Source organism: Rhinolophus sinicus, chromosome 12 (assembly GCF_057876585.1).
Source record: "Rhinolophus sinicus isolate RSI-liver-muscle chromosome 12, RSI-T2T, whole genome shotgun sequence".
Lineage (NCBI taxonomy): Eukaryota > Metazoa > Chordata > Mammalia > Chiroptera > Rhinolophidae > Rhinolophus > Rhinolophus sinicus.
In genome coordinates, this window is record NC_142512.1 from 6,364,977 (window position 1) to 6,374,254 (window position 9,278).

Sequence of the window (9,278 nt, forward strand, 5' to 3'; positions counted from 1 at the left end):
AAATTAAGGTATGTACACTGTTTTTTTAGACATAATGCTATTGCACATGTCATAGACTACTGTATAGTGTAAACATAACTTACATGCACAGGGAAACCAAAAAATTCATGTCACTTGCTTTATTATGATATTCGCTTTATTGTGGTGGTCTGGAACCTGACCCACAATATCCCTGAGGTGTGCCTGCATCTTCTATATATAAGTGACATTTGTCTTCATTCAACAATTCAACATTTGTCTATATTGATGCAATTCTAGTTTTCATGTAACTCTAGTTCATTCATTTTAGCTGCTTAATTCCTTTAAATAAATCTGTTTTATCCATTTCCCCGTTAATTAACATTTAGGTTTTATTTTCTAGTTTCCACTATCACAAACATTGATGTGCTGACCATTCTAGTACATGTCTTCCGATGTAAGGATAAGACTTTCTCTAGGATAAGTACATAGGAATGGAACTGGTAGGTAACAAACTATGTGCATTTTTTAATAAAAGTAGCTGTATCAATTTACACTACTAACACCATGCTTCATATTCTCATCCTTGGTATTTTAAATTTTTGCCAACTTAATAGTTTCAAATGGTATTTAATGGCATTTTTAATTCATTTTCTTGCTTTCTTTTGGCATGATATCCTTTCATGTTTATTGGCTATTAGGTGTTCTCTTTTATGGACTGCCTGTTCATGTTCTTTGTCTCTTACTTATTAGTTGCAGAAATTCCGTATTCTGGATACTAACCCTTTGTTGTTTATGTTGCAAATACCTTAGGCATGTTTTATTGTATGAACGTTTTTAATTTTAATGTAGTCAAATTTACATTATGAGGATTGTATTTTCCTATGTCTTAGTTTTAAAATATGCTTTCCTACCCCCAAATCAAATTTTCCCCCTATATTTTCTTCTATATGGTTTCAAGTTTTGCTTTTTCAAATGTTGGCTCTTATCTACCAGGAATGTATTTCTGATATCAGCTACAACCCATGGGCCAAATCCATTCCACCACCAGTTTTTTATAAATAAAGTTTTATTTTAGCACAGTCATGTCCATTTGTTTACATGCTGCCAATGGCTACAAGGATAGAGGAAGAGTGACAGAAACCACATGGCTTGCAGAGCCTAAAATATTTACTATGTGGCCTTTTACATAAAACGTTTTGTTGAACCCTGAATGTATACAATAGGAGGTAGGAAATTCTAATTAATTATTATTATTATTATTTTTTTTGGCCAGAGGAATAACAAGCATCACTCATTGATTAGTCCAACCTTTCCCAAGTGAATAAGAACTCTTTATATACCAAGTTCCCATACTTACCTCATCTGTTTCTGGGCATTCAAGTCTACTGTCTTAATTACTTAACTATATATTAACCCTCTGGCAGGGCCAAGTCCTCTACCTTACTCTTTTTCAAAAATACCTTCCATATTAACTATAGGATCAACTTGTCCTGATCCTAACCCCCATGGGAATTTCTTTTTAAACAGCATTGATTTAATGATTAACTTGGGAGAGTTCCCAGCTTTCTGATATTGAATCTTTTTATCTATGAATATAGTATACCTCCCCATTTATTTGGGTCTCCTTTTATGTACAATTATGTTTTGTAAATTCCATAAAGATTTCACATATTTTGTTTTAATTGGCACACAAGGATACAATTAAGTTTTAAATACTTATATATAAATGCATATTTTTAAAAAACCTAGCCAAACTCTTTCATGAGTTCTAATGGTGTATGTATAAATTTTCTTGAATTTTCTATGTATTCAATCAAATTACCTGAAAATGACTCCTTTGTTCCCTTTCCCTCAAAAAGCTTAACTTTTTCTTGGGTTTTTTTGTGTGCATGCACTACTGTAGACCACATTAGCTTTCTTTTTGTTTGTATGCGTGTATATCTCTGATGTATTTTCCCATCTTTTTCTTTTTACCTTCCCATTATCTTTTTTATATGTAAGAGGTACATAGCAGGGATCCAATCTGAAGATCCCCATCTTTTTACTGTCTGGGTTAATCCACTTCCGTTTATTGTGATTACTGATCCTTATTTCTAAAAAAAGAGTATTCTTAAAACTCTGACTATGAACTTGCGGATTTCTCCGGGTAATTCTGTATATTTTGCTTTATATTTTTTGAGACTGATATTAGGTGCAAATTAGTTCAGAATTTTATCTTCCTAGTACCCTGTTCATTTTATCATGTTATCATAATACAAAAAAAAAAAAAGTGACCTTTTTACCCTAATAATGTTTTATGCTTTAAAGTATTTCATGTGCCATACAAGCTTTCTTCTGGTTAACATCTGTCTGGTATATCTACCCATTTATTTTCAATTTCTTTATTCCTTATGTTTCAGTTGTGTCACTGGCAAATAGCTTATGGGTGGATTCTGGTTAATCGACCAACCTGAGTTTTATCTTTTAGCTATAAGGACTTTTACTAGATTTTCAGCCATATAAATTTTAGTCTATTTACACTTATTGTGATTACTGATCCATTTAGGTTTATTTCTGCCACCTTATTTTGTAGTACTATGCTTTTTCTTGTTTGTATATTTCTTTTTATTATGAAACATTCGAAACATAAAGACCAGACCTTAATATGAGGAACATTTAGGTTTGCCAAATCTTAACATTGTCATATTTGCTTCAGAAAAATTTTTGAAAGAAATAAAACACCATAGGTGCAACTGAAATATCTCCGTTTTCATTACCCCTTTCTCTAGAGAAACAATTGTATGTATTGAATGTTTATTGTTTCCATCACATATTTAACATATTTATGTATATATGAACAATATATAGCATTGTTTGAGGTTTTTAAACTTTATACAAGTAGCTGTACCAATTGACATTTCCAGCAGCAATGTGTCCTAACCAATTTTGGCACAGTCAAATCCCAACTCCACGGGTCTTCTCAAGAACTTCACTCCTGCAACACCTCTTTCTTCTGTATCATTTTCTCCCTCTCTAGATCATTCCTATCAGTATAAAAACATGCTCTAGCATCTTTTATTTTAAAAAACAAAACAAACCACACCTTAACCAAATAGCCCCTTCCAGCTGTTGCCCCCTTTTTGTTACTTGTCACTGCAAAGTTTCTTGTAAAAGGTGTTTTTAGTTACTCTATTTTCACTTCACATTCTCCCCTCAATTCCTTCTACTGACACTACTCTTATAATAAAAGTCGTCAGTTACTTCCACATTATCAAATTGAGTCGCGATTTCTATTTATCTTGACCTTGCAGGTGACATTCAATACAATACTCTATCCTTTTTGAAACATTATCTTCTTTTAGCTTCCATAACATTGCACTCCTGTATCACTGACATTTTATTTTCAATTCTCCTTTGCCAATGGCCCATGTTCCTCAGCTTAACTTCTAAAGGCTGAATTGACCTCAGAGCTCTCTCCTAGGCTCCCTTCTTATCTATAGCATGGCAGAAAATACTACCTGGCCACTGAACTCATTCGCCCCTTATCTGCTGTAGCCTGGCACATAACTGGACTAGCTACTCTACATTTCCCAGAAGGCTTTGCAATTAGTTATGACCACATGACAAGGCTCTCACCAACAGAATGTGAATAGCAATGGCATATGTCACTTTGTGGCCAAAGCTTCTGTTTCCTTCATACTTTTTTTCCCTTACCATGGGTCAGGGGACTGAGGACAGACAGAAGAGGCTATGAACTGGCTTACATAAAACAGACCATAACCTAAGGGAAAGAGGAATAAAAGATGGGAGGAAAATGATCCCTGAATGACCAGGAAGCAAAACACACATTTCTCTCTTACACAGGAGAAATCTTATTTAAATCATTACAGTTCAGTGTCTCTTTTTATGGTAGCTTAGCCTTTCAACCTAATTCACATATGTACTCCCTAGGCGATCTCATCTAGTCCCATGTCTTTAATCATCATTTATGCAAAGTATTTCTAAATCCAGATCCAGGTCTGAAGTTCTGACCTTCCAGAACTACAGACTTACACATTCAACTGCCTCCTTGACATATCCACATGGATGTCTAAGTTATCGCAAACTCCCAACTGCCGAAAGAGAATTCCTGATTCCTTCTACCCCAAGCTCTAAGCCTAAAGCTTTCCCAGTTTTTCTTCACTCTAATCGCTTATTCAAGTCATGTTATCCCATCCCCCATTTCTCCCAGTAAGTTCCAGCCTTCTTTCTGTTCCTTGAATACACGGAGCTCATTTCTGCCTCAGCACATTTGTACTATCAGTTCTCTGGCTAGAATGCAGTTCCTCTATCTTTACAATGCTGGCTCTCCTTATTCAGTCTCAGTTAAATACCATCTTCTCAGACAAGCCATCCATTGAACACAAATTGTAATCTAGTGATCTGCTCCCACATCACTGTTTAAATTCCCTGCACAGCACTTATTACTAGCTGATATTTCTCTTATTTTTATTCATTTATTCAACAAATATTTACTAAATTCCTAATTATATCCCTAACCTAAACATAGATACAACCATGAACAAAAGTCGGCTTCCATACTAATAAAATACACAGTAAAGCAGATGGTGGTAAATGCTATAAATAACAAAAAAGTGGCGCCAAGGGATGGGAGTGCAGGGACCAGGGACTGAAGTCTTAAGTCGGATGGTCAAAAAAAGCTTCACTAAGATGCCAAATGATCAAAAACCTAAAAGAGATGAAGCAAAATAGGTGGGGATCTGTTGGAAGAGGTTTCCAGGAAAAGAGAACAAGCGCAAAGGCACTGAAGTGGGAACACACTTAATAAAGAGGGCAACAGAAATAGAAGAGTGATGGAGGAGAGGAAGTGATGAACATAGAGAGGAAATGAGACCTAGATTATGGAGGGCCATGCATAAGAAACCATGAGAGGAATCTGAACAAAGATATTTTGAAAATATACCATAGGGATCAAGGATGAAATAAGGGAAACCAAATCGAAGGCTATAGCAAAATAATGCTCTCCTTGATTTTCATAAAACCAGCTTCCTCTTGACACTTAAGCTGAGACTGGAATGACATCCTCTGAGAGGACTTCCTTCAGCACCCAATCTAAGTAGAGATGACAGCACAGACCAGGGTGTTAAGGTCAGGGATGGTGAGAAGTGTCTGGATTTGGGTATGTTCTGGGGTAGACCTAACAGATTTGCTAATGGAGCACATATAGAGTAGAAATGAAAAAGAGGTTCAAGAATGTACTAAAGTTTTAGCCTGAGCAATTAAAAGGCCAGAAATGCAATTTATTGAAATGAGAAAAACTGAGGAACAGGTTTAGGAGAACTAAATCAGGAGTTAAGTTTTAGATATAGTAAATTAAAAATTTATCTACTAGTCTATTATATCTATTAATAGGTGTAACTACCTAGTATCCGCCTATTTATTAGATATCTACTAGGTACAGGTATAAAGTGGACCAACAATTAGAAATATCAGTCTGGATTCAGGGGAGACAATCCAAGCCGGAGATGTAAATTTGGGAGTCATCGGCATATAGGTGGTATTTTTTAAATGGTATTTAAAGACTGGATGGGATCCCTAAATAAAGCTGGATGGGATCTCTCTTGCCTACTCTCAGATGTCTACTCTTGCCACACCCAGTCTCCAAAAAACATCTAGAATGAGCTTTTAAAAACATAAAAGATCAAATCACTTCTCTTTAAACATTTAAAAATAGTATTGTCTCTGCACTTGGAATAAAACCTAGCCGTAGTCTATAAACCTCTGTATCATCTGCTCCTCATCTACCTCGCTAAGCCTGAGTCACGTGGCCTCCTTTCCTCTCTCGAAACGTACCAAATTCTTTCTTGTGTCCCAACCTTTGAACATGTTCTTCTATGCCTAGAATGCTCTTCCCTGGCCTCTACATGTTATTACCTCCTGCTGATCCCTCAGCTCTAAGTTTCAAGGTCACCTGCTGAGGCCTCTAACATCCAACCTAAATGTTTCTTCTGTCAAGTTATCTCATTCATAACACTTTACTCAATTTGTAAATAGAGAAGAGCTAGACTGAGATTGACTTGTCTGTCTACTCTACCAGACAATACTCCATGGGTGAAGGGAGCTTGTATTGTTCAGTTTTCTGTACTGAGGACGTAGCACAGTGCCTGGCAAACAGAGGACATTCAAAAGTATTTGTTGAATACAGACAACAGTCTATTCACAACATGTAATTTGTCTCATTATACATAGGATGCTTTCTTTTCCCCATTTAAAAGAAAAAGACAAAAACACTTAACCACTTCAAAACTGTCAAATTAGAGTTATTGACTACACCAAGGTACCTTACTTCCTTGTACCACTTTACCAGTTTCATTCATTTCATTTCAGCATTGTTTCATTCATTCACCAAAGTTTGTAGGTACTTAAAAGGAATTCTTTAATTCACAGTCAGAGTTGTCGGTAGCCATTAGGAATCATCTAATTCTCAGTGGAGAGAGAGCAAAGTGGGTGTACTTTTCTATACAGTTAACAAAGCTGTCATGTAAACCCAAGTCCCTGATTCAGTTTAGTGCTTTTTCTAAAGCCAGCTTCTGTCTGGTGCATTTTCTCTGAAGCAGCAAGAACTGATACAAGAACCACTATCCTACCAGAAGGCACTTGTTCACTTTGGATACGTGTTTTTTAATGAAATGCACTAATCCAATACACACACACACACACACACACACACACACTCAAACTGCCTCTACTTAAAAACTGGGCAACTATTATTGAAATTGAAAATCAGAAATATAAATAGCTTGTTTATCAAGTTAGCATTCCAGTAGTTAGTAAACTTGCTAAGCCATCAACAGTCTTCTTCATTATGGAACTTTCAGCAGCAAGTTATGTTATTTTAGGAAAAGCAGAACCCCCCCTTCCCCTCAAAAAACAGAAACTGGAAAATAGCACTAGTTGAATAAAACAATTTTCACGTGTTGATTTTAAACTAAAACCCTCAATATTCTGAAAAGTCAGAGACTTCCGCAACAAGGTACTAAAGCAATTTCCTTTTTCTGGATCCATAGTGTACACGTACACACACACACACACACACACACACACAACCAAAAAGCGATTTTTACGCAAACAGGAATTAACTTGTATACATTTCGGCAAACACTGTGGACCACAGGACAATTCCGCTCCGACCTCGCGCGGAGACCACCTCCCTCCTCCCTGCAGAGTCCGAGAGCAGAGCGATGCACGGCGGCGTCGCCCGGGAGGCAACTCCCGCAGGCCCCTGAGCCCCACCGCCGCCCCACAGGCCGGCAGACTCCCCGCCGGGGCCCCCTCGGCTACCTTTCCGCCGGAAGAAGGACATGGCGGGGCCCGGGTCGGGGCGGAGGGTGCGGGGGGACTGTCGCGGGGAGGGCCCGGCTCCCCTCATTCAGCAACCGGCCCGGACTTCCGGGGCCGCAGCGGCCGCCGCACTAGCCCGAAAAGAGACCCTTCTTCCGGGTGTGGGCCCCACCGCCTCCTCGAGATCCCCAGGCAGCTCCTGCCGCCATATTATCAACAAGCCGCCCGCCCGGAGTTCCGGTCCTTCCCCGCGCGAGGCTTCACGGGAGGCCGCGCCGCCGGCCCCGCCCCCTCCCCGCCTCCTCCCGTGGGTGCGGGGGCACGCGCGGGTGTCCGAGCCGCCGGCGTGGCCCCCCCGCGTGTAGGCAGCTGCTCCCCTTGCCCGTAACCCAGATGCCCTTAGTTGGCGGCTGCCCGGGGCCTCTGCCTCACGGTGACTGGCGTGGCCTCCGCTGGATCAGTTCACTTCCTGCAGGACTCACCCTCCTAGAGTGGGAGCCCCTAGAACGGGGATGGATGGCGCGGCCCCTCAGGCCCGGGCACCCGGCTGTGGGTAGCTTTTAAAGCGTGTCCTTCTGCAAGGCCGGGCTAACACCGCCGCACTCGGCATAGCCGTTCCTTGCTCCGTTTGAGGGGCTAAAAGGCGCTGCGGGCCGGAGCCGCTTCGCTCCGCACCGCCTTCCCCTGCCCTCCCCGGGGAGCAGCCCCCGGCGCGTGGGTTCAAGGCGATCAGGGTCCCGCGATGGAGACCAGGTGGCCTCACCTGCTTTATGCGGCTCCTCTGGCTGCGTCGATCAGTGACCTCAGCAAGGAAAAGGTAGTGGGCTTATTTTAGAACGCAATCCCTGCGAATGCTCAGATTGGAAAAGGACATAAAAGCCTCGGCAGTATTTTACCAGGCAAACTCCAGTGAATTATCCTTCGAGCCTTGTTCAAATGACATTTTCCTGTGAATCTGATGACCGTCCTTTCACCCCTCAAGTAGAGCTAAACAAGCCTCCCCACTTTGAGTGCCCCTCACCACCCTGTGGAGGTGCTTAGCGACTGCGTAATAATTGTAACCTTGAGCTGCTGCTGGAAAGTAAGATTGTAGCAACTCAATAAATGTTGACTGGGTTTTAAAACTATGAAGTCAATCACGTGGTGGATGGGGAAACTGATCCAGAGAGAAGAGGCAACTTGTCCAAGATTATTCAGTGTCAGTGTTGAGACTATAACTAGAACCTGTGGTCTTTTCACCATATGATTAGAGGTAATAAATTTGTCTATTTTGGTTTGGGGCAAGGTAATCACAGTTGATCTTTATTGAAAGTTTACTATGCCCAAGTACTGTGCTAAACCCTCCAGATTAGTAATAGTCCTTGGAGTCAGTCTTGGTATGGGAAAAACTAGGCACAGAAAAATAACCTGCACAAGGTCACAAGCTAACTAAAGGCAAACATAGTTTTTCAGACCTTGAGAGTGGGCCTCCAGAGCCCAAGGTCAAGCCTGTCCTTGGGTGAAGGGGAGTGTGTCCTGGTAGGAGCAAGAGAGACTGGCACAGGCTTTCCATGCCCCGGTGTATCCTCAACCTGACCTGGTGCTGAGAATGGACGTCTGTCTGACTATCTCCCAGGCCTCAGTAGAGGTTACAAAGGGGTGTGACTGGCGCCCACAGGGGTCAGACAAGCTGCTAGAAACCAGCCTGTGCTCAGGAGGGACCACTCTGCTGTCTGTGACCAATAAAACCATGGATCATGCCCCCCCACCCACACACACCCTGGAAATGGAGATTGACTGAAGTCAAGGAGGAGCAGGGCTGGGGTGCAAAGTGGCATTTCTCTGCTGGGTCAGTATAAGGGGAGAAGTGGTATCTAGTGTAAGCACAGGGCGTTTGTACTTTTAGCAAGAAAGTACAGCACCCTTCTCTCATTCTCATTCTTTTCAGGGAGACTAATCCTTTGACAGCAGCTGTTCTGTATTTGTTGACTGATTAATTGGTTGGGATGGAAGAGGGG

The 9,278-nt window shown here is 41.0% G+C and overlaps 1 protein-coding gene across 4 annotated transcripts in view; it reads right to left on the reverse strand.

The window, feature by feature from the left end:
- The window catches only part of AKAP10 (A-kinase anchoring protein 10), an 81,513-nt gene extending 73,731 nt beyond the window's left edge, over positions 1 to 7,782 (reverse strand). For 3 of the 4 annotated variants that reach the window (XM_088801894.1, XM_074320664.2, XM_019757410.3), the window contains exon 1: positions 7,282 to 7,514. In XM_088801894.1, the coding sequence (XP_088658020.1) occupies positions 7,282 to 7,369 (88 nt within the window). In that variant the 5' untranslated portion in view covers positions 7,370 to 7,514. Of the gene's footprint in view, positions 1 to 7,281; positions 7,515 to 7,763 lie in introns of those variants that run through there. The other variant, XM_074320663.2, reaches the window with a different exon arrangement.
- Positions 7,783 to 9,278: the final 1,496 nt, after the last annotated feature.